Source organism: Peromyscus leucopus, chromosome 7 (genome assembly GCF_004664715.2).
Source record: "Peromyscus leucopus breed LL Stock chromosome 7, UCI_PerLeu_2.1, whole genome shotgun sequence".
NCBI classification, from domain to species: Eukaryota; Metazoa; Chordata; class Mammalia; order Rodentia; family Cricetidae; genus Peromyscus; species Peromyscus leucopus.
The window spans coordinates 99,794,643-99,820,914 of NC_051069.1; the positions used below are offsets into that span (position 1 = coordinate 99,794,643).

General features: G+C 45.0%; 1 protein-coding gene across 1 annotated transcript in view; it reads left to right on the forward strand.

Annotated features, from left to right (window-relative positions):
• Dclk3 (doublecortin like kinase 3) overlaps positions 1 to 26,272 on the forward strand; it is a 49,629-nt gene that overhangs the window by 7,759 nt on the left and 15,598 nt on the right. The window contains exon 2 of the mRNA XM_037207987.1: positions 11,175 to 13,018. Coding sequence (XP_037063882.1) covers positions 11,175 to 13,018 — 1,844 coding nt within the window. The remainder of the gene's footprint in view (positions 1 to 11,174; positions 13,019 to 26,272) is intronic.

A 26,272-nucleotide genomic window follows, 5' to 3' on the forward strand; every position in this document is an offset into this window, starting at 1 on the left:
AAACTTAGCCATTACTCCCCAGGGAAGCTGGAGCCATAAGGGGCAACTGGAGGGTCCAAGGCCGTCTGTGTTTGATGCCCCCAGAAAGTGGGGTGGGCTCTGGGGGGGAGCTGATCTTCTTGCAGCGAAGCAGCCTGCCTCAGTGTCCCTGTGCTCACAGTGTGCTGAGTGCTTGCTGCACGCACCAGAGCCTATGGCTGGCCCCTTGCTCCCGTCTTCACAGGGTGAGCCACAGAGGGAGGATGCTGGACTCTGCCAGCACCTGTGATGCTCCTGGCCTCTGCTTCTCTGAGTGGGTGGGTGCTGGGATGGCTGCCTGAGCTCTGTGGACACCTGCTGCTGTGGCGAGTGTCCACCACCCCTTTCCTTCTTCAAGTGAGAAGAAAACCGAACCCAATCTGATCCCTAGGTGGAAGAAATGTTTGCACCTTAGTCTGCTTTGTGCCAACATTCTCCTTTGTTTGGACTCCTCATCCACTTTAGAATTTCTTTTTTAGAACATTCTGTCTGCAGGGACATTGGGGAAGCTCACCTGTTTATCACCAGCTCTGGGAACACGGTGTGACTGTGTTTTGCCCAGTGGGATGCCGGCTGTCTTCACAACTAGGGCAAAGCTGAGCTCAGGCTATTTTGCTGAGGTGTGGATACCCCCTGCGGAGTCTTGTGTCTGTTCCATTTTCTCCGCAGACCCTGAAAGTTTGCTTTAATGTTGTGGTTACAAAGGACAACCTCAGTGCACCAGAGCTCTTATTCAAAACCACTCAGGATCCAGGAAGAGTTGTTTTAGTGCCTGCCGCGGTGGACCTGGGTGGTGATTGCTAACTGTTCACTCTCTGCAGCTGTCAATAGATGTCTTCATACACAAATATTTATATCCAGACAGCCTTTGCACCCAACACAGACCTCCTGAGACTGGATTTGTGACTTTACTTTTGTTTACAAAGAATTTCTATTTCAATATAAGCTGTTCTTGGGAATTTTTTTACCAGAAAGTCAAGTGGATCATATAAGCCACCATGTTATTGAATATTTATGAGAAGTATCTTTGTCAGTCAGGTGTACCCAAGACTCAGATAACAGCACAGTGAAGTCAGGTAATATTTGTCTTCCACGGAATTAATACATTTCATTTATGTTATTGATTGGCACAAAATCATTCAAAACATTTCCCTATGATTTATTTTTACAACCAACCCCAATATTTCCCAAATGTACCATTTCTCATGAATATGAATAAAATCTATATTTTAAAAATATTTATTTTTAAATTATATGTATGTATGGGGCTACGGGCACATGAGTGCAGGTGTCTGTAGGTAGAGGCCAGAGGAGGGCGTTGGATCCCCTGGAACTGGAGTTAGTGTTAGTGAGCAGCAGCTGAGGGTGCTTGAATCCGATTTCTGGTCCTCTTCAAGAGCATCAAATGTTCCTAACCACTGAACAATCTTTCCATCCCCCAAAGCTGTATTTTTTGAAATATCCCTCTTAAGATTATTTTAATTGCTCACTGTTTAGTTATTTGGGGTTCACTGATGTGGTCTTACTAAGAAGTCAATATCACTTAAAAGAGGATTGAGGGGGCAAGGGTTTGAACTCACTGTGTAGTTCAGACTGGCCTCCAACTCATGGCAATCCCCCTGCCCCAATATCCTGAGTACTGGGATTACAGGTGTACACCACCACAGTCCACTCTAAAAAAGTGACTGTTAAAAGAATCTGCAGGCTGTGTCACTCTTCTGTCCTGTACAGTGACAGTCTCCTGCCTGTTCAGATACACACGACAAATGGGTAAGTCCCAGCTGCAGGTAATGACTGATGGATGGTTCAGGTGTCTTTATACCCATCTAACCCATCCAAACAGAACTGTGAGGATACAGAAATGAGTAAACAAAGGCATGTGAGTTTGTGCTTAATAAAAAAAAAAATGTAGCGGGGCAGTGGTGGCACACACCTTTAATCCCAGCACTCGAGAGGCAGAGGCAGAGGCAGGTGGATGTCTGAATTTGAGACAGCCTGGTCTAGAGTGAGTTCCAGGACAGCCAGGGCTACACAGAGAAACCCTGTCTTGCAAAACAAAGGTGGTGCTGTGCATGGACTCCATGGCCGTATGTATGCGGGGCAGGTGCTCTACTACGGAGCCAACGGCCCACTGCCCCACAGCCCCGCCCTGGGAGCTTGCCTTCCTAGCGTCTTCTGCAGTCTCACACACAGGACACGTCCTTCCTCCTTTCCTGCTGACAGCATCAGACATCTGACAGAAAGCAACTTGGGGAAGCAGAGTTCGCTTTGGCTCACGGTTTGAGCAGAAACAATCCACTGTGACAGGGAAGGCATGGTGGCCGATGGCTCGGATTTGTGGCAGGCGCTTGCTCATATCTCAGCAGAACATGGAGGGAAGACAGGACCTCTCAAGGATCCACTTCTTTTAGTGGAGTCCACCTCCTAAAGGTTCTACAGCTTTCCAAAACAGCATCTCTCTGGGGACCAAATTGTTCAAACACAGGGATGGGGGGGAGGCATATCTTACCTTTAAACCTAACAGGGAGAGAGTGTGTTAACTCTCCCTCCAGCCCGGAGTGTTTGAAGTGCTGTCCGACACTGGCCAGCGGCCTGGGAGCCTGGAGTAACGAGGTGGAACAAGCCAGTGGTGGAGTCTTAGCGTCTGGGTGGCTGGAGGAGAAGTGGGCACAAGGTGGGTGAATGCTTCCGAAAGGACCTACCCAAAAGCCTTCCTTATGTAGCACCCAGCCCAAAGCAAAGCTACCGAGAATCTCCTCTGTTGGAGTTAAGTTTAACAATTCAGGTCAAAGAAAGACTCAGCTGGGCCTGGAATCTGCACCCTTTTGGGAACTCACAGAGTGGGTGGTGGAGCCTTGGGGATGCAGTTGTAGGCGAACTGGGAAGAAACATTAAACCCAGGGTAGGAAGGAAAGACCAGCTGTCCCCAGAGAGCCCCTGGAGGCTCAAAGCAGGCCAGCCTCCTCAAGTGTCCTAGAGAAAGACAGTGTGAGGGACGGGGTGGACTGGCATGGAGAATGGCTGGCAAGAAGGCTGTTCAGTCAGGCCACTTCAGAACCAGTGAGAGGAAAGAGGAGCTGGGGAGTCCCTGCCAGGCAATGGCTGGAATGCCCATCTGGAGGAGAGGGAGCCCGAGTGAAGGGTCACCATTACTGCCAGCTCTGGGAGCAAATGGGGCCACGTTAATAGTAATGCCCAGTGTGCTGAGTCCCAGCAGCCTTCTGCTCACACAGGCCCTCCACCTGCAACCTCTTCCGCAGAGCGTTGAATCACTTGGATATACTGTGGCTCCTCCCCCCACCCCGTTGCTATGCAACTTCTGACTCCTCCCTCTGTTGCTCTTCTGTTGCCTTCTCTCCAAGGCTTCTGCTGGGCCTGTGCAGGTGGCAGGCAGGGGTGGTTCTTCTCACATCTACCTGGTCACCTGGAGTCCAGAGCTCACACAAGCCTTGGAAATTTAGCCCCTTCCCCCTTCCGTTCTCCCTGCAGCTCCGAGGTTCTTGAACCAACTTTCTAGGATTGGTGAACATACTTGGATAGGCACCATGCTGGCCCCCCCCCTTTTTTTCTGAGTCAGGGTCTCTAGCTGTCCTTAAACTTGCTATGTACTAGAGGATAAGTAAGCTTTGGATTCTCCTGCCTCCATTTCCCAAGTGCTGGTATTACAGATGTGCACCCCACATCCGGCTTATGCAGAACTGGGGACAGAACTCAGGGCTTCATGAGTACTAGTACTCCACCAGCATAGCCACACCCCAATTTCTGTTCCCTCTTCAGACACAGAGCCCGATATCTCCTCCCAGGATCTCCGGAGCCTGTGCACAAAAATGTCTTCCAGCCATTCCCTAGCCTTCCTGCTCTGTGGCAACTGGTGCCAATAAAGGTGTACACTCAAGTCTGGGCCTGTTTGCCATTCCCTGTAGAAGGTGACCATGCTGGATGCCCCATGTCACTGTTCTTGGTGGCATGTTTTGATAATATCAGTAGTTTCTCACTATAAAATTAAACACTTGCAGATAAGCAATACTCCTAGGAGACCCTGGATTTTGATTTTTTTTTTATCTTTGCTACTCAGAGTGTGGGCAGGGACCAGTAACATTGATTATGAGAAATGCAAATTCTGGAACCCATTCTCAGAAGACTGACTGGACACCAGTGTATGTTTAACAAGCTTCAGGTAGTTTCTGTGTACTCTGGAATCCAGGAAGGCCTGGACTACAGAACACAGCAAATTGGAAATTAACCAGCAAGCTGTTGGCTTAAATATTAATGTAGGTACTCAGGGAGGCAGTAGGTACAGGAGGGGAGACCTCACAGTTTGGGTGCCTCCATTTTTCTTTCTAATTTTTTCTTTTGTTCTGGGTTGTCTTTAGGATGTATCCTGAGGTCCTGGGACCTCCAGGAAAGAGGAGCCTGCTTTCTGGTTTCAAGGGCATGAGGATTTTCAGACAATAAGTGTGGCAGAGATGGAAGTGGAAGTGTGATGTGTGGGAACCGGGGACCAACTGAGAGAGTGAGAAGAGACAGGCGTTTTGAAAGGTTTCAGGGATAGACCTTTAAAGTGAGGAAAGGTGTGCTCACTTAGAGATACTCCAGAAGCCAGGCATGGTGGCACACATCTGTAATTCCAGCACTCAGGAGGTAGAGGCAGGAAGACCAGGGGCTTCAAGACCATCTTCAGCTACATAGGGAGTTGGAGACTAGTCTGAGCTACAGAGACACTGTCTTTAGAGAAGGAGCCCAGGAACACTGGAGGCAATGCAGGCTCACAGCAGTTCTCCCACGGCTGTCATGAGCAGCTTAGGAAAATGTATCTGCCAACGGTCAGGCAGAATAGACTAAGGACTGGCAGGTGCCACTCACAGAGAAGCCAGTCAGGTGCTGCGCCTCTGTGCTGGGAGGCACTGAAGGAAATGGTGACTAGTGGGTCAGCAGATAAAACCAATGCAGAGTAGAGGCACTTCTAAGGTAATAGTAGGGAAGCAAGTTTAATCTCCCTTTGGGTGTCTCAGTCAGTGTCACAAGGGTGGTGAAGATCGCTGGTGGCAACGTTTGGGAGAGCTTGGCGTATCACCAGTGTATAAGAAGAGCACGGTACTTTTGTTTCTTTGTTGGCGCTTCCTCTTCCCATCATTTGGGTGTCGGCTGGGTTCCCGATGTACAGAACGGGAGCGTTTCCACAGCTCACTGTGAGGCCCTGCTCCAGTGTCTAAAATTCATGTAGAAAACTCTCTTTGGGATGTTTGCACTATCAAGTGCGACTTCACAGATGTTTTCCTGATCGCATATCCACAAGTGAGCAGAGTGAGTTTGTTCCCAAATGGTGTCTGGAAAATGGCCCGAACAAATGACTCAGGAAAGGGAAAATTTCCTCCAGTCCCCTGCATCTCTGCCTCCCAAGCGAATAATCTCAGCTCTTGGGAAATAACCCAGAACTGAAAGGCCAATCACAGGGAAAGTATTTTAAGGGGAATTTCCGTGCTAGAGAGAGCAAGTTAATAATGCTCTATTAGATGTGGTAACTTTTTATTGAATGTTACAAGATACTTTAAAACACCAATTTTATTTTTTTTAGAGACAGGGTTTCTCTGTGTAATAATCTTCAACGTGTAGACCAGGCTGGCCTCGAACTCACAGAGATCTGCCTGCCTCTGCCTCTTCAAGTGCTGGGATTAAAGGCATGTGCCATCGCTGCCCAGCCAATTTCTGTTTTTAAATACACACAGTTTTTAAATGCTTCAGGAACAATTAGGTATTATTTATGTCCTAGAGCAACTGGGTGTAATTCTCCTCTTTCTTAAAAAAAAAAAAATAAAGTTTCGTGTGTGTGTGTGTGTGTTGTCTTGCCTGCATGTATGTCTGTGTACCACATAGGTGCCTGGTGTTGGAAGAGACTGTTTGACCCCCTGAGACTGGAGTTAGAGGTGGTTGTGAGTCATCATGTGGGTGCTGGAAATCAGACCTAGGTCCTTTGTAAGAGCAGCCAGTGCTCTTAATTACTGAGCCGTCTCTCCAATACTGACTCGTTCTAGTGGTTACCATAGCTTCTTGGAAGGTAATACTGATCAGAGGCATGGCTTGTTTTTGTTTGTGTGAATTAGATAAGCAGATTAGGACTAAAAAATGGCTAGGAAAAGGTCAACGCTCCTTGTGATAAAAAAAATAGGAGACAGTGTAAACACATTAGGCTCTTGTTATTTTTGTCTTGATTATACACTTGGTGATTGGCAGCTAGTCTCCTAACTATAAGTAATGATAAATAATTAGAGAGGAAACTGGGTGAGTGTGATTCCCAGAGCTGGTCACCATGGAATCATGTTAGGTGAACTCATCTGAGTGGCAGCGGTGAGTAATAGACATGAGTCTTGAAGTCAAACAAATCCAGGGCATAATGCCATGGCAAGCTGGTTTAGGTACTGGGCATTCTTGATGCTGGCATCCTAGGGCCAGCAAGCAGGAAGCTGAGTTAGCCTACCAGAAGGCCTATGTACCTAGGTTTGTTGGATATCTCTTTCAGTTACTACAGGAAAGGCAAGTTTATCCCGCTGGATCGTATTTAGCATCTCTTCTCTTTGACCTTGAGATTTGTGTGGGTCCGGGGGAAACTCAAGCTTGCACGACACATTTTCTTTCATTATGTGGAAAACCCAGCCCCCCTGGAGAGTCTGTCCAGGCCGAGCAGGGTGCCAGCTCCCTCACTGTGAATGAGACATCACGGCTGTTTGGCACCGTCCTGTTTTGCTTTCTATTGCTGTGATACACATCGTGACCAAAAGTAACTTGGGGAGGAGAGGGTTTATTTGGCTTACACATCCTGATCACAGTCCTTCACTGAAGGGAGTCAGGGCAGGCATGCAAACAGGAGCAGAGGCAGAGACCACAGAGGAACGCTGCTTATGGGCTTGCTCCCAGGCTCACATTTAGCTGGCTTTCTTATACAGCCAAGGCCTATCTGCCCAGGGCTGGCACCTTCCACAGTGGGCTGGGCCCTCCCACATCTGTCAACAATTAAGAAAGTGTCACCCAGACATGCCTATGGGTCAGTTTGATGAAGGCATTTTCTCTCCCAAAATGACAAAATGACAGGCGGGTAGAAAAACGGAACTCAGAGGGATTATAGAATGTTCCTGAGTGCACTCAGCTAATGACACTCAGGTAGATTCAGTATCTAACAGAAGTCGTCTGACTCTACATTCCATGTTCCAGCTGCAAAATGAAGTTTTCTCAAACTCCGAGCAAATGGACTGCTCCTGCCTGGTTGTCTTTTACACTCCTTCCTTGGTGGTTTTCCTGGTGGAAGACAAATGTCTGATCACAGACTCTTTCCCTCCAGATTCCATCCATTCAGTAGGTCTGCTCAGTGATGATGCTTGGAGCTCAAAACAGTGACACTGTTATTTGTGGCAATGGTTGATCTTGATCGTCAACTTGAAAGGGTTTAGACTCACGTAGGAGGCAAATCTATGAGCAGGTCCTCAAAAGAGTTTCCAAGTTAGGCTAACTGAGGTGGGAAGATCTGCAGGAACTGTGGTGCACCAGTCCATGGGTTGGAGTCCTGGGCTGAAAAAAAAAAAGAGCCAACTGAACATTAGCCTCATCTCTTTCTGCTTTCTGATTATGGATGAAATGTAACCAGCGTCCTCACCCTCCTGCTTCCATGATTTTCCCTACCATGGTGGATTATATCCCTGAGTCCAAATAAACAGCCACCCCCACGTTGCTTCTGTCACAGCTACAAGAAAAGCAACGAATACAGTCACCAACACAGCTGCATTTCCCCTGGGGCTCCCAGTTCCTTGCTGTGCCAGGAACTCTGTCGGTCCCAGAGTTTCCAGGAGGGGGAGGGACTGAGTTCTCTGTCTTCCTTTAGACTATGGTGCTTCCAATGATCTGGGTGTCTAGGTAGTGCACTAGGTATAACTGATGTTCTGTTATGGAAACTGAACTGTTCTGTATTTACATTCCATTTGATTGTGTCCTGGGTTGTCTTCTTGGTTCAGAGATGTGGTACCATCAGCTTGCTCTCCTAACTTCCTGGGATCCATGAAAGCTTTGGGCAGAGTCTTTTGAAAATGTCTAAGTACAGCTGTCCTGACAATCTATCCTCTTCCACCCAGGTCTGGGTACCTTGGGGTCAAACTGCCCATCAGAAGACCGACGTTTGGGCTCTTGAGGATGCAGGTCTCACTAGGGCTCACATCTTCATTATCCTAAGTTGCCTCCAGTGTGGGTCCTGTTTCATGAGCTCCACTTCACACCACCCCGATGCACCATCTAAGACCTCTCTGGGGTCTTCCTAAGCCTCCTTCCATGATGCATGTCCATCTTCACCAGTGTGTTTACAGATTTGTGTCTGCCTGGTTGTCCTCTGAGGACCCATGTTCTCTTTCTCCCTGTAATAGAGGACACTTCTCTTGCAAAGCCCATGGATTTTGAAGGCAGGGCTGGGGATTTTACTTCTTAGGGCTGCTTCAGAGTTTGCTACTTTCCCACCTCCCAATACTGTTCTAGTCGAGGCTTGTATCATCCCTTGGCTTGACACTCTCATGTAGAGACTGACCATTTCTCCAAAATTTTTCTGTTCCACCTTGAGTTTTACATTTATTTGTGGTAACCTCAGGACCACATGGACAACTGTTCAACTCCATGGCAGGGTCCTGGGCCCCTCTACTAGGGGCTTTCTCCCCATTTAGTGTTGAAGGCTTAAGTTAACTCCTGTCCTTCAATAATTCTTGATCCTCTTTCTTCTCATATTTGCATTTGATCTGTCTCTTGACTTTCTGGTGGTGGTCTCTGATCCTAGCCAATATTTGATCCTTTGGGTTACCCTATCCTTTCTCTACTCCTACTTGGGAAAGCCCTTACCTGGGGTATTGGCTGAGGAGATAACAGTTCTCTGTACCAAGAGTTTGATAAGTCTGAATCAAGATCCTACCCTATACAAAGAGCATGAGGAAACAAGTTTCCTTATTTTCTTATGCTCTTCATCAGCCCTTCACACATACCCATGCATTTCATGGTCACCTTCCCTCATAACCTTCTTCAGGTCCACGACACAGGGAGTTCAGATCAGTGTTCCTGCTGCCTACGACTGGGGCAGGGTAACTGTGAGAAGTATAACAGATGTCCGTAAATAAATCCCTCCACTGTAACTGTGATTGGCACTCATAAATTCATGGCATGTGGGAAGATCAGCACCAGCTCTTACTTTCTCATCTGATCGACAATGTGCCTAGAGAGAACTTGTCTCAGAACAGATTGTATGTTATAATTAAAAAACAAAACACATTCTGCGTGGACATGTGGGCCAAGCTGTCCTTCCCTGGCAAATGAGGTTTCTGCTGTGGTGGATTGAAATACATTTACAGGTAATCACTTTGAAACTTTGAACAAGATAGTTACTTTAAAAATATTTTTGTGTGTGGGTTTGTTCCAATATGAGTGCCATTATCTGAGAGGCCAGAAGGAGGAGCCGATCCCTGGAGCTAGAGTCACAGGTGGTTGTAAACTGCCTGACGTGGGTGCTGGAAATTGAACTTGGGTCCTCTGCAAGACCACTTTGTGCTCTTAATCACTGGGCCATTTCTCCTGCCTCCTGCTTTTAACATTTTAAAACTAATTTTATTATTATTTTTATGTGCATGGGTGTTTTCCTACATGAAAATATGTACATCATGTGTATGCCTGGTGGCCAAGGAGGTATGTGTGTTGGATCCTTTGGAATGATATGTTGTGAGCCATCATAGGCGTTCTGGAAACCCAGCACCTAGAATCTTCTGAAACAGCAGCCAGTACTCTTAACCATGGAGCCATCTCTCTAACCACATTTTTTTTTTTTTTTTTTTTTTTTTTTTAAGATAGTGTCTCACTATGTATCCCTCATCTGGCCTGGAGCTCACTATGTAGACCAGGCTCATCTTAGACTCACAGAAATCCACTCTGACTCCTGAGTGCTATGATTGAAGGCGTGTGCTGTTGTGCCTGCCTTGTTTATCTGAGACAAGGTCTCATTTTGTAGCCTGCTAGCCTGGAAACCAGGCTCTAGCCTCAAGTCTCATGGTAATTTTCTTGCTTTAGCATCCTGGCTGCTGGGGTTACAATCTTGTGTTACTGTACTGGGATAGGATTCAGGGCTTTGTATATTGTACACGTTAATTTCACTTTGTAGCACTGAGATACATTTTATTTTAAATAAGGAGGGAAAAATCTTTTAGAGAATGAGGTTTCTTTATATGGATTGAAATCAAGATCTTTACAGCAACATTTTATGCAGACTCTCAATTAGAGCTTTCAACCCTCCTCTCCCCCACCGCATTGGCCTGGCCCTGTTTATGATGCCAGGCAAAGCTGTGCACACAGACTTATACCTTAATTGAATGAAATGATGACACAAAGCTGATACTAAGATTGGAAAGTAGGTATTGATAAGTGTCAGTATTTTGTTAAATGAACTATAATCACTTTCCTATTACTCTACAAACCTGGGAGGGAAATGTCACCCTTCCTACTGTCATAGATGAAGGACATGGAGGCACAGATACTTTGCCCAAGTCTATAGACGTAGTTAGGGGTCAGTCCAGGATAGAAATCCTGGGCATACCCTCTTCTCATATTGCCTTCCCTGTAGGAGGTGAAAATGTAGCTGGGCCAAAGGATGGGAAGGATCAGAGACCCCTGAAGTTCTGGAATGTTTTAGCTTCATGTTGCATCCTAGGTAGACAGTTTGGAGCTTTAATTTGTGTTCAATGGATCAGATTATGACTCCAGAAGGTCCCTGGTGTGGCCTGGCTCAGGGGAGGTCTCTGCAAAAGAGCCACCTCAGCCTTTTGCTAACTCAGTTCCAGGCTCCTGTTCTTTCATGGAGGAGACTGAAGCTAAGACATAATGTTTAAAGGTTCATCATTTAAACAGTGACAATAGAATAGCAATATACACACATATACATATATACAAACACACATATACATATATAACACACATATACACATATAACACACACATATGTATATATTGTGGCTGGGACATGAAGCAGTTCTTTCATGTGCTGGCCAGCTGCTCTGTCACCTTCCCGCACCTTCAGCAGTCAAGTCTGATGAAGTCCAAAGGGTTCTTTAAACCCACTTGGACTAACCTCCTTTGTCTTTTTCCTGTTGCAGGCCACCGAGGCCCGTGTGACCATTCTCTAAAATGCTTAAGCTCCAAGATTTCTGAGCGAAAGCTGCAAAGCTCCTGGCTGCCTGCTGGGCGAGGACCTCTGGAGAAACCCGCCCTGGGGCCACGCGGTGCCGTCATGCCCATGTTCAATCCTCAGAGTGGCCTTCACTCAGCCCGTGCTGAGCACAGCCCGCTGAAGCCCAGGGTGGTGACGGTGGTGAAGCTGGGTGGGCAGCCCCTCCGCAAGGCCACCCTGCTCCTCAACAGGCGGTCGGTGCAGACATTTGAGCAGCTCCTAGCCGACATCTCGGAAGCCTTGGGCTTTCCACGGTGGAAGAATGACCGTGTGCGGAAGCTGTTCACCCTCAAGGGCAGGGAAGTCAAGAGTGTGTCTGACTTCTTCAGGGAGGGGGATGCCTTCATAGCTATGGGCAAAGAGCCGCTAACATTGAAGAGCATCCAGTTGGCTATGGAGGAGCTGTATCCCAAGAACCGGGCCCTTGCCCTGGCCCCACATAGCAGAGCCGCCTCCCCAAGGCTGAGAAGCAGACTTCCCAGCAAGCTTCTCAAAGGAGGCCCCCGCTGTGGAGAGGTGGGAAGCTGTAGTGAGGTTATGGGGAGCCGGACAGTCACCAGGCATCAGGGCAAGACCTCTACAGAGCTGGCCTTGGAAGACAAGGTGAGGGCCCAGAAGAAGTGGGTAAGAGGCAAACAGGAAGCAGAACCTGGTGCCCTGCCAACACCCAGGGAAGCCACTCTGGAGGAGACTCATGCAAGTGGAGAGAAGCACCTGGGGGTGGAGATCGAAAAGACCTCCGGGGAGATCGTCAGGTGTGAGAAGTGTAAGCGAGAAAGAGAGCTGCAGCTGGGCCTGCAGAGGGAGCGGTGCCCGCTGGGCATCAGTGAGCTGGACCTGGGGAGGGGTCAGAAGTGGGATTCGGAGAAGCTGGTGAGGACCAAGAGCTGCAGGCGGGCTTCTGAGGCAAACTCGACGGATGGAGAGGAAGGATGGAAGGGTGATAGCCATCGGAGCAGCCCCAGGAATCCCCCTCAGGAGCTGAGGAGACCCAGCAACAACTCAGACAAGAAAGAGAACAGAGGCTCGGAACCTCAGGAAAGTCACCCTCAAGGAGCAGCCAAGGCCCAGAAGGACCTCGTGGAAGGTCCACAAGCTGTACAGGAGGGGCTGGTGGATGCGAGGAAAGACCCCAGGCACACGTGCAGGAATAAGCATGGCGCCTGGCTTCTGAGAGAGCACCAGGCCGAACCCCCGCAGCTTCCCAGGACCCGAGGGGAGGAGAAGGAAACAGACCACGAGAAGAAGCCAGGTGGCTCAGGAGGAAGGAGAATGGTGCTGGAAAAGGAGCCTAAGACGAAGCTGGAAGAGAGCAAGCTGGAACGGCCCAGTGGCCGGAAGCTGCGGCCGCTGGGCATCATCTCAGCTGATGTGGAGAAGCACTATGAAATCGGTCGGGTCATCGGGGACGGGAACTTTGCCGTCGTGAAAGAGTGCAGGCACCGCGAGACCAAGCAGGCTTACGCCATGAAGATTATTGACAAGTCCAAGCTGAAGGGCAAGGAGGACATAGTTGACAGTGAGATTTTAATTATTCAGAGCCTCTCTCACCCCAACATCGTGAAATTGCACGAGGTCTATGAAACGGAAGCAGAGATCTACCTGATCATGGAGTATGTTCAGGGAGGGGACCTTTTTGATGCCATCATAGAAAGTGTAAAGTTTCCAGAGCCTGATGCCGCACTCATGGTCACAGACTTGTGTAAGGCCCTCGTCCACATGCACGACAAGAAGATCGTCCACCGGGATCTGAAACCGGAAAACCTTCTGGTAAGCCAGGAGTTTTGCTGTTACCGGAGAGGGAGTTATAAAATATAGGATAGAATGAATAGCAGCTGCATCATGCTGTTCGAGAATTACGCTACTTTAATGTGCTTATTTCAGTACTTAAAACCTTGGGTATAGTTCCTAAATTGCTGAATAAATTTGTTTTGATTGTTACAGAAATATAAGCCTTTTGATTTAAATAAGTCAAAATGTTTCCTCTTCTCTAGGAGATAAATGTGTTTGCTTTCATGGTGGCCATGTGACTTAATTTCTTGAATATTTACATATCCTCTGGCATAGGCAATGGATGTCTACTGGTGGTGGCTTCTCCCTCAAGCTTTGCACCTACCATCTGACCCTCCCTGTGTCCTCTTTGAGGACAATGCTTTGCCAAGGAGTTTCCAGTCTGCAGATCTGGAGAGATCTGTGTGTAGATACCATGAGACTGGTGGGGAAGTGTCTTGGTTTCTATGCTGGATGAAATACCACGACCAAAAGCAAATTGAGGAGGAAAGGGCTTATTTGGCTTATGCTTCCACATCACAGTTGATTATTGAAGGGAGTCAGGCAGGACAGGCACTCAAACAGGACAGGAACCTGCAGGCAGGAGCTGATGCAGAGGCCACAGAGGGGTGCTGCTTACTGGCTTGCTCCCTATGGCTTACTCAACCTGCTTTCTTATAGAACCCAGGACCACCAGTCCAGAGATCACACCACCCACAATGGACTGTGCTCTCCCCCATCAATCACTAATTAAGAAAATGCCTTACAGGCTTGCCTACAGCCTGATCTTATAGAGGCAGTTTCTTAATTGAGGTTCCTTCCTCTCGGATGACTTTAGCTTGTGTCAAGTTGACGTAAGACTCTCTAGCACAGGAAGACAGGTCCTCCAAATTTGCTTCCTAGTTTTTTTGTATGTTTGTTTTTTTCTTCAGATGAAGTCCTTATCCTTTCTGGACCTTAGTGTTGTGTGATTCTTCCTAGGGAGACATGAACAAAATCCTGTGCAGTCCAGACAGGGCACAAGCAATAGACAAATGATTCCAACCAAGTTTAGCTTAGTGAACCCATGACTTTGTTGGAGTTACTTAGAGGAATGTATGTGGTGATATATTGTGTACCCTAATAAGTTTACTTTAAGATCAGAGAGACAAAGGAACAAGCCACCTCTTATCTTTAGGACTCCTCAGCCGAAAGACTTTAGTTCCTGTCTCCTCACACCTTTTCCCAACCACCCATATCATTTCCTGTCTGAACTTTCCTAGTGCTGGCATTAAAGACATGTGTGCTTTCCAAGCAAAGGCATGAGATCTCAAGTGCTGGGATCAAAGGTGTGTGACTCCCAAATATTAGGATTAAAGGTATGTGCCACCACTGTCTGGCTCTGTTTGTCTCCTAGACTGAATCAATCTCATGTAGTCCAGGGTGGCTTTGAACTCACAGAGATCCAGATGGATCTCTACCTCGAGAGTGCTAGGATTAAAGGCGTGTGCCACCACTGCCTGGCTCCTTTCTATGTTTAATCTAGTGGCTTGTTCTGTTCTCTGATCTTCAGGCAAATTTATTAGGGTACACAATATATCACCACAAGTGTGGCCGAGAAGTTCCTCAGAGGATTGTGGGTAACTCAAAGGCAGCTGCATCCCGCTTACCCCAGCATGGGTGGTGATGACTCACCCAAGGTACACCCTGGAGCTCTGCTCAGCCTGGGGAGGCTTCAAGGAAGAGTTTCTTCTTTCTTTTCCAGCCGTTGTTTGCCATTTTTTTTTTTTTATAAAACCTTGAGGGGGTGAGTGGGGTAGGGAGACTGCCTGTGTCTTGTAACTTTCGAAGCCTCATGAGTCCTAAGAGCCTTCCTCTTTGACCTCTCTGAGAATGAAAGTTTTGATTAGAAAGAAATAGCCACATAACATGTAGTTTCCTGATTTCTGTTATTTAAATTTTTTTTTTTCCTGGTACTGGAGAGATGGCTCAGTGATTAAGGACACCTGCTGCTAGAGGACCCAACACCCATGTTTGGCACCTAACTACTGCCTGTAACTGTACTCCAGGGGATCTGACACCCTTTTTTAACCTCCCCAGGCACCTGAACACATATATACATGCACAGATAATACACCCATATATATACATTGTTAAGCAATCAAATCTTTAAGGTGTATATTTGTGTGTGTGTGTGTGTGTGAGAGAGAGAGAGAGAGAGGAGAGAGGAGAGAGGAGAGAGAGGTGGGGATAGAGAATGCGTGCAATGGCACCAGGTGTAGAGGTCAGAGGACAGCTTTATGGAATTAATTCTCACTTTCCACCTTTACTTCATTTCCAGGGATGGAACTAAGGTGCCAAGGTTAGTCTGTCAAGCATCTTTACTCAGTGGATCATCTTCTTAGCTCTAGTTTCCTGATTTAATAGGAAAAGAACACTAACAGTAGTATCTTGGGAGGTTGAGTGAGAATAGACATGAGAAAAAGCAGAGGTCCCCTGACATGAAGGAGTCAGCACATTAACCCAGGTTGGCTGTGACACTCTCCTATTTAACACAAAATGTCATGGTACACCTACTTCCCAGAGGGCCACTCTGTATCTTGGGTGGATCAAGACAAAACCAAATCTCTTTGTAATAATGTCAGAATGCATTGATTGTTTAAGTTGTGAATGTGGTTAAATGTCCCCCTGACGACTATCAAGACTATTGCTTCATTCTCCTGCCTTCACACAAGATCAAGACACCCAGTCATAGACAGCCAGATGTGTGCTACATGCCTGAACTCCAGTCATAGACAGCCAGATGTATGTGGTGCTGCATGCCTGTAACCCCAGTCAGACAGCTAGATGTGGTGCTGCATGCCTGTAACCCCAACACTTGGGAGGTAGAGGCAGGAGGACCAGGACTTGAAGGTCATCGTTGGTTATTTCAAGGACCAGCCTGTTCTTTTTAATGACCTATCTATTGTTGATTGTTTTTTTGAGACAGGGTCTCTCTGTGTAGCCCTGGCTGTCCTTGAACTCATTTTGTAGGCTAGCCTGGCCAGAAACTCAGAGATTCACCTATCTCTGCCTCCTGAGTGCTGAGAGTAAAGGCATGTGCCACCACTTGCAGGCTAATGCCCTATATCAACAGAGAGACACCATGGAACTACTCATCCTGACCCTGCCCAACCCTAGCCAACTCCTGCTTTCTTGAACTGTCCCTAATCACCCAACATAGTTCCAATCTTCTGAGTGTTTTGGATGCTCTCTGAGTTAAATGAAGATTCTAGCAGCGTGTGTTCCCTCTTACTGCAGTGAGCTAATGAACCCAACATGTCTTATAAGTACATCCCTGGGAGTCTTGGTCAGAACAACAAATCTCACACTGTCACCATCTGGAATCTTTGTCTCCTTTTATTCTTCATAGCTGTGATCACCACCTGATACATTCTGATCACACCTGACACTTTATGATCACCACCTGACAGGTTCTGATCACACCCGACAGGTTCTCTCACCACCTGATATGTTCTACATCTCATTTTTAGGAAAATTTATTAGAGGGCTAGAGATACGGCTCAGTGGTTAAGGGTACTGGCTGTTCTTTCAGAGGACCTGGGTTTGATTTCAATCATGATGGCTCCCAAATTATCTGTAACTCAAATTCTGGGGATTCAATGTTCTCTTCTGGTCTCTTTGGGCACCAGGCATCCATGTGGTGCACAGATATACATGCAGGCAAAATACTCATACACATAAAATAATACCATTTTAAAAATTATTAAAAGTAGAATTACATTTTTATTTATGTATTGTGTGTTGAGGGAGGCAGGCAGAAGATGAGCATGAGCATGCCACATTTCAAGGGAGGACAACTTGTAGGAGTCAATTCTCTCCTGTCATATGTCCTGAAGATGGAACTGAGGCTTAGTGAGTGACAAGCACTTTTACCTGACTGAGCCATCTCACTAGCTGTGATGAAACAACACGATCAGGAGCAGATTAGGAAGGAGAGGGTTTATTTGGCTTATATATCCTGGTCATAGTTCGGTGAAAGAAGCCAAGGCAGGAACTCAAGGCAGGAACTGAAACAAAGACTATGGAAGGTGCTGATCTCTGGCTTGTGGCTTGCTCAGCCTGGAGGGGCACTCACTGACTTATTCTCCATGACTTGCTCAGCCTACTTTATCATTCAACCTAGAACTACTTGCCAAAGGGTGGCACCTCTTACAGTGGGCTAGGCCCTCCTACTTCAGTCATTAATTAAGAAAGTGCTCTATAGACTTGCCTACAGGCAATCCAATGGTGACAATTTCTTAATGAGTTTCTTTTCCCAGAGAACTCTAGGTTTTTCTGTCAAGTCAATAAAACCAACCAGCACACAAATATTTATTATTATTATTATTATTATTATTATTATTATTATTATTTGTGTGTGTGTGTGTGTGTGCGCACGCGCACGCTGTGCATGTATGTGACTGCAGGTGTGCACATGTCATGGTACGCACATGGTGCTCAGAGGATAACTTCAGGAGTTGGTTCTCTCCTTTCATCTTGTTGGAGGCATTCTTTCTTGTTACTGTTTCTGTGTGCTACAAGGTAGCTGGCCCTGGGGCTTCTGGGCCTTTCTCCAATCTCTGTCCTCACCTTCTTGTAGGAGTGCTGGGATTGCATGCACATGCCCCCGAATCTGGCTTTTGACATGGTTTCCAGAGGTTAAACTCACGTCATGAGGCTTGCACAGTGTTTTCACCAGCCAGGCTGTCTTCCATCTACATTGCCTTTCATTTCTTCCTTCTCTCACTGGAAAGACAGGTCCATGACTACAGGCACGATTTTATTCACTCTACCATGAACCCGAGGACAATTTTGCCACATGGTAGACAATTAACAGACATTAGCTGGACATCATCATTTCATGCTGCCAAGGAATCAGCAAGCACTCCATTGAGTTCAGTGTAAGGACTGTGGCGCCCAGGCATTTATCATGAAGGTGCACTCAGAGACCAGTTCCTGCAGACAAAGTGATAGTGAATGGAGACAGTTATGCCAATAAGTTGCCTTTTTAAAAAAAATGGGGCAAAAGAGTCAGGAATTGAGCATGTTTCCTTTAATGTGCATGGCTGCAGAGCTGTGTCCCTGAACTGCCCCCATGAGCAGGCTGAAGGCAGACTGAGTCAAGCTCATTTTCTGGTGAAATGAGGTTTATGTTGACCATTAACTCAGGCACTACTGTTTTTGCCAACTTTAATAAAATTGCAAGAATAATTTGGCTGGTTGCCTGCATGGTCTGAATTAGTTTTCAGTAACTCTCTTGGGGAAGTGGAATTTTTATATTTGTTGTTGTCCTTGTCCCTTTCCTACTGCTTTTTAACAACTTATTATTATTATTATTATTATCAATATTTTTTTTGGTGATGGGTTCACTGATGTATCCCAGACTCGCCTTCAGTTTGCTGTGTAGCCTGTGGATGACCTTGAACATCAGCTCCTCCTGCCTACATCTCCCAAGAGCCGCAGTTACAGGCCTGGTTTATGGGGTTCTGGGGATCTAACCCAGGGTCTCCTGTGTGCTAGGCAAGCAGCACTCTGCAAACCGAGTCACAGGCCCTGCCCCTCACCCATTTTTGTTGTCTGTCTTTTGGGTCTGAGCTGAGGCATTTTCCACATGTGATGTCCAGAGCCTGCTCTTGTGGTTGCTGTTTTCACTGAATCCTTTAAGCAGGGGAGATTCATGAGAGCCCAGGTAGGTCCTGTGAGCTGGCATTTCCTACACACGCCTACTGATGCCTTCTACCAGTCATACATGCCCATCGTTTCCACATGTGAGATCAGGTGTTCCCTGGGATATTTTCACTTGGGGACAATTGGCTTACCTTGTGTTTTCTAACCATGTACTGGAATCGGTCTGAGGCTCAGCCTGTTCTCACGGTGTGAGGGGATGGAGTTACCAGCAGTGTCCCACTGGAGAGTGAGCTCCACGGTGGCTGAGCATGTGAAGTTGCTCTGGGCAGTAGAAACAGTAAAGGTGGTGTGCTCAGTGTGGACAAATCTCTATGAAAGTTCAGGCAGGTACAGTTCTTCATGGAATTAAATATCATAGCTGGCATCTTTTAGTGCTTTGAGGCAGTGGACTCTCTCTCTCTCTCTCTCTCTCTCTCTCTCTCTCTCTCTCTCTCTCTCTCTCTCTGTGTGTGTACAAGTCTTGTGCAGGTGAATAGTTATAATTTTTCAGCTCAAACATATGATTTGTTCATTGCTATCAATCCAGTTGGCATTCAGAACTTGTTCTGATTTTGAAAGTCTGTTTTATTTTCTCCAAATAAAGCAGTGTGTGTGTGTGTGTGTGTGTGTGTGTGTGTGTGTGTGTGTGTGTGTTTGTGCACATGTATGGCTTTAAAAACAGCAGAAAGCTATGTGTGAGCTATCTTTTGTGGAAGATTTAATGCATTGCTCTTCCTGCATGATTTGTCAGTATGCACTTATTGAAACAGGTATGTCTATCACACTCATGAAACACATTTGTCCTTTTTCTAGCTAAGTAAAATTTGGTATATCATGTCCAGAGCCTAAACATTGTCCAGTGCTAGGGGTTTTATTGTTTGTTTGTTTTGCTTTTTCGTTTTTTTCAGACAAAGATGAGGTTTATGCTGGACTTGACAACTGCTGGCTGTCTGGGTACCATTTCCAAGTTTGTTGATAGGATAATTATGTTGCAAATTTGTTTGGTTTTCCAAGATTCAATATTCATCATTGTTGCCATGGTGATCACCATCCATCAGTTGGTGTTCTTCACTTACCTAAATGTGTTGTCAAATGAATGCTTCCTTCCTGAATGCTTCCTTCCTTTACAGGATGGCTGCTGGGTCTCTGTTAGACCTGTCTTTTCTAAGCCTGGGAAAATGATTATTTTAGCATCAACTTCTGACTGAGCAGTGGGTTGTAACTGCAGCTGCTTTTACAGACACTTTCTGAGCACACTAAGAGCTCTTAATGAACGTGGCTGCTTATCATGATGTTTTAATCAACAGAAATATTTACATCTGCTAATTAGGCCCTGGAGTAACGTTTCAGGCCTGTATTGCCAAGTTCATCTGATCCCACTGATCTCATTTCCTGATATTACAATTCTTCTTCCCTTAGGGTTATTTAGACTCCTGAGATCTTGCAAACAAAGTTTTAATTATGAGAATTTCCAGCTTGCAGAGATATCCATGTTAATTGCTTCTTCTGCCAGTATGAGATCCCTCGAGGGGTTGGGATAGTGTTGACTGAGTCCCAGGGAAGGAAGGAGGAAGACACAGGAGATGACAAGAGATGGAGATTAGACCAGCTCACCCAGGATGGGGAGTATAGCCATCCAGGCTGGGTATCATCAGCTAAGACAGCTGGGTGAGCAGGGGAGTGATGGAAGAGATGCACTGTGGCTGGAGTGTAGTCATTCTAGAAGCATCTCTTCCAGTAGGTCAGGGAGAGAAGAGCAGAATCTTGTTCTGGAAAGGTGCTGGGAGGCTGGGAGGCATGAGATGGGTGGATGATCAGTTGCTCCTCCAGCTGACATACAAAGAGTGGATTTTCCTGGATCTTATCAGTGTTCCCCAGCCCAGGTGCTGCATCTTCGAGTGCTTGGAGCAGGAGAAAGGGTGGTGGTGTGGAGGGACAGGTCACAGCTTGGGTAAAGACAGAGGGAGGTCCTTTTTCTGATGTCTTGTTGGTCTTGGGATGAAGTACATTTGTCTAGCTGTCTAACTACTGAATGTGGCTGGGATTGTGCACTGATATGTGTCTTTAAGGTGATAAAGAAAGCCTAGAATGAGATGACCCAACACATCTCTTGCCCATTCTTCCTTCCATAATTTTGTTGACCTTAATTCCCTACACTCTCCTCCCCTCCCTTCTGATATGATATACAAGAAGGACTCCATGATAATATTTCTCCCTGATCTACACAGTATTTCTTTTACTAGCTCTAACTCTTTTCTCCTTAGCTAGAAGCTAGCCATATACTCCTCTTTTCTTATTAATGCTCCAAGTATGACCAATTTTAAATTAACAATTTTAAAAATTGGTAATAACTATGCAGCATATCTCATTAGTTATACTTCATTAAATGAAGAAACATGGATTAAATATATTACTAATATTATGATAATATATATTATTAATAATATGAAATAAAGAGGGAGTGAAATGAAACAGACTTTTAGTTCAGGTCATTTTGTTAGGGTGAATACTGGCAATATCTTGCTGTCACCTTCCTAGGAAGATGTGTTCTTGTGAGCCCTTTGAGGTTCTAAGATTATAGTTCTCAAAATTCTTTTAGTTATAGAAAGCAGCTCAGCAAATCTCTTCCATGAGTTTCCAAGATCTAGCTGTCCTTAGGCTCTGTCTCTTCTAGAAGGATCTGTTTCATCTTCTGGAAGTCCTGTCTGTTGCAGGTTATGTAAGGTCAGGGGAGGAATCTGCGGCCGGGCCGTGGTAAGCTTGGGCTCCAGCAGGAGATGCTGAGGTTGATTTTGGGCATTCAGTAGAAGTGAATAGAGACAGCTGGTCATCCTACGGTGATGCCCTGATGTGTGAATGGTTGGGATGGTGGGTGAGGAGAGAGGACTCTGGTGTTTCTGATCTGCAGATAGTTAGTGTGAGATTCATCTTTTTGATGGAGGAAGGAGATTGCAGGGTAATTAGAGGAATGTGAGCATGACGGAGTTCATAGGTGCTGAAAAGCTGCACCTGGTGTATACAGACATCTATTTCTAGATCTCTCTCTCTCTCTCTCTCTCTCTCTCTCTCTCTCTCTCTCTCTCTCTCTCTCTCTCTCTCTGTGTGTGTGTGTGTGTGTGTGTGTGTGTGTGAAGGAGATCACAAAATGGAACAGGAACAGTGGCTGAAGGAATGTGTAGAAATGGGCTGTGTGTTTTTTAAGTTGGGAGGTTTGACCATATGTGATAATGGAGTCTTTCTCTGGGCTGGGGTTCTAATCTCTGAGACAGGATCAGGGTGAGTGAGAAGCCACTATTCCTCATCTTTCTTCTTTTTCTTTTTTCTTTTTTTTAGATTTTAAAATATTTTAGATTTTATTTTTTTTATTCATTTTACATACCAACCACAGTTCCCTCTCTTATCCCCCCCTGCCTCCCCCCACCTTTATCCCCTCCTCCAGCAGGGTAAGTTCTCCCATGGGGGGACAGCTAAGCCTGGTACATTCAGTTAAGGCAGGACCAAGCCCTTCCCCATTTTATTAGGAGTGAGCAAAGTGGCCAGCCATAGGTAACAGGATCCAGAAAGCCAGCTCATGCACCAGGGATAGATCCTGATCACACTTCCAGGGGCCCCTCAAACTGACCCAGCTACACAACTGTCTCCCATATGCAGAGGGTCTAGTCTGATCCCATGCAGGTTCCACAGCTGTCAGTCTAAAGTTTGTGAGTTCCTTTGAGCTTGGTTCAGTTGTCTCTGTAGATTTTCCCATCATGATCTTGACTCCCCTTGCTCATATAATCCCTTTTCCCTCTCTTCAACTGGACTCCCAGAGTTTGGCTTGCTGCTTAGCTGTGGATCTCTACATCTGCTTCCATCAGTTACTGGATGATGACAGAGTATTCACCAATCTGATTACCAGGGTAGGCCAGTTTGGGCACCCTCACTACTGTTGCTAGTAGTCTAATCTGGGGTCATCATTGTGGATTCCTGGGAATTTTCCTAGCACCAGGTTTCTTCCTTACCCCATAATGTCTCCCTCTATCAAGATATCTCTTTCATTGCTCTCCCACTCTGTCCCTCCCCCAGCTCGACCATCCCATTCCCTATGTTCTCACCTCCCATCCCCTACCCTCTATTCCCCGCCTCATCCCCAGTTTACTCGTTGGGATGTCCTGTGTTTCCCCTTCCCAAAGTGATCTGTATGTCCTTTGTAGGGTCCTCCTTGTTTCCTAGCTTCTCTGTAGCTGTGGGTTGTAGTCTGATTATCTTTTGCCTTACACCTAGTATCTACTTATGAGTGAGTACATACCATGTTTGCCTTTCTGAGTCTGGGTTGCTTCATTCAGGATGATACTTTCTAGTTCCATCCATTTACCTGCAAATTTCATGATGTCATTGTTTTTTTTTTACAGCTGAGTAATACCCCATTGTATATATGTACCACATTTTCTTTATCCATTCTTTGGTTAAGGGGCATCTAGGTTGCTTCCAGGTTGGGGCTATTATGAATAATGCTGCTATGAACATAGTTGAGCAAGTGTCTTTGCAGTATGCTTGAGCATCCCTTGGGTATATGCCTAAGAGTGGTTTCATTGGGTCTTGAGGTAGATTGATTCCCAGTTTTCTGAGAAAGTGCCATATTCATTTCCAAAGTGGCTGTACAAGTTTGCACTCCCACCAACAGTGTAGGAGTGTTCCCCTTGCTCTACATTCTCTCCAACATAAGCTATCATCAGTGTTTTTGATCTTAACCATTCTGACAGGTGTAAGATGGTATCTCAGAGTCATTTTGATTTGCATTTCCCTGATGACTAAGGATGTTGAACAATTCCTTGAATGTCTTTTGGCCATTTGGGATTCTTCTGTTGAGAATTCTCTGTTTAGATCTGTAGCCCATTTTTTAACTGGATTGTTTGTTATTTTGATGTATAGCCTTTTGAGTTCTTTATATATTTTGGAGATCAGCCCTCTGTCAGATGTGGGGTTGGTGAAAATCTTTTCCCATTCTGCAGGCTGTTGCTTTGTCTTATTTACTGTGTCCTTTGCCTTACAGAAACTTCTATTTTTAGGAGGTCCCATTTATTAATTGTTGCTCTCAGTGTCTGTGCTACTGGTGTTATATTTAGGAAGTGGTCTCTGTGCCAATGCTTTTAGGCTACTTCCTACTTTCTCCTCTATCAGGTTCAGTGTAGCTGGATTTATGTTGAGGTCTTTGATCCACTTAGACTTGAGTTTTGTGCATGGTGACAAATATGGATCTATTTGCAATCTTCTACATGCTGACATCCAGTTATGCCAGCACCATTTGTTGAAGATAGTTTCTTTTTTCCATTGTACAGTTTTGGCTTCTTTGTCAAGAATCAGGTGTTTATAGGTGTGTGGATTAATGTCAGGATCTTTAATTCAATTCCATTGGTCCACATGTAAGTTTTTATGCTAATACCAAGCTGTTTTTTTTAAATTACTATAGCTCTATAGTAGAGCTTGAAGTCAAGGATGGTGATGCCTCCAGAAGTTGCTTTATTGTAAAGAATTGTTTTAGATATCCTATGTTTTCTGTTTTTCCATATGAAGTTGAGTATTGTTCTTTCAAGATCTGTAAAGAAAAGTGTTGGGATTTTGATGGGGATTGCATTGAATCTGTAGATTGCTTTTGGTAAGATTGCCACTTTCATTATGTTGGTTCTACCTATCTATGAGCATGGGAGACCCTTCCATTTTCTGATATCTTCTTCAAGGACTTAAAGTTCTTGTCATACAGCTCTTTCACTTGTTCGGTTAGAGTTACCCCAAGGTATTTTATATTATTGTGGCTATTGTAAAGGGTGATGTTTTTCTGATTTCTTTCTAGGCCCATTTATCATTTGTGTATAGGAGGACTACTGATTTTTTTTGAGTTAATCTTGTATCCTGCTACATTACTGAAGGTATTTATCAGTTGTAGGAGTTCCCTGGTAGAATTTTTGGGGTCACTTATATAGACTATCCTATCATCTGCAAATAGCAAAAGTTTGACTTCTTCTATTCCAATTTGTATCCCTTTGATCTTCTTTGGTTGTCTTACTGCTCTAGCTAGAAAGTTGAGTACTATATTGAACAGATATGGGGAGAGTGGACATTCTTGTCTTGTTTCTGATTTTAGTGGAATCTCTTTGTTTTTCTCCACTTAATCTGATGTTGGCTGTCAGCTTGCTATAAATTGCCTTTATTATGTTTAAGTATGTTCCTTGTATTCCTGATCTCTCCAGAACCTTTTATGAAGGGGTGTTGGATTTTGTCAAAGGCTTTTTCAGCATCTAAAGAGATGATAATGTGTTTTTTTTTCTTTCAGTTTGTTTATATGGTGTATTACATTGAAAGATTTTCATATGTTGAACCATCCCTGCATCTCTGGGACGAAGCCTACTTGATCATGATGGATGATTTTTTTTTGATGTATTCTTGGATTCGGTTTGCCAATATTTTATTGAGTATTTTTTGCATCAATGTTCATGAGGGAGATTGGTCTGTAATTCTTTCTTTGTTGCATCTTTGTGGGGTTTGGGTATTAGGGTAACTGTAGCCTCATAGAAAAAGTTTGGCAATGTTCCTTCTGTTTCTATTGTGTGGAACAATTTGAAGAGTATTGGTGTTAGCTCTTCTTTGAAATTGTGATAAAACTCTGCACTGAATCCATCTAGCCTTGGACTTTTTTTGTTGTTGTTGTTTTTGTTTTTTGTTTTGGTTGGGAAACTTTTAATGACTGCTTCTATTTCCATAGGAGTTATAGGTTCATTTAAATTGTTTATCTGGTCTTGATTTAATTTGGGTATATGGTACCTATCCAGAAAATTGTCCGTTTTTTTTTTAGATTTTCAAATTTTGTGGAGTACAGGTTTTTGAAGTATGACCTGATGATTCTCTGGATTTTCTGTCAGTTGTTATGTCTCCTGTTTTGTTTCTGATTTTGTTAATTTGGATATTCTCTCTCTGCCTTTTGGTTAGTTTGGATAAGGGGTTGTCTATTTTGTTGATTTTCTCAAAGAACCAACTCTTGGTTTCATTGATTTTTTTGTACTGTTCTCTTTATTTCTATTTTATTGATTTCAGCCCTCAGTTTGATTATTTCCTGTCATCTGCTTCTCCTGGGTGTTTGCTTCTTTTTGTTCTAGAGCTTTCAGGTGTGCTGTTAAGTTGCTAGTGTGAGATTTCTCCAACTTCTTTATGTAGGCATTTAGCACTATGAACTTTCCTCTTAATACTACCTTCATAGTGTCTCATATATTTGGGTATGTTGTACATTCATTTTCCACTGAATTCTAGGAAGTCTTTAATTTCTTTCTTTATTTCTTCCTTGACCCAGTGGTGATTCAGTTGAGCATTGTTCAGTTTCAGTGAGTTTGTAGGCTTTCTGTAATTTGTGTTGTTGTTGAATTCTAAGTTTAAGGCATGGTGGTCTGATAAAATACAGGAGGTTATTCCAATTTTTTTTGTATCTGTTGATTTTTTATTTTGTATCTGTTGAGATTTGCTTTGTGACCTACTATGTGGTCAATTTTAGAGAAGGTTCCATGGGGTGCTGAGAAGAAGGTATATTCTCTTGTGTTT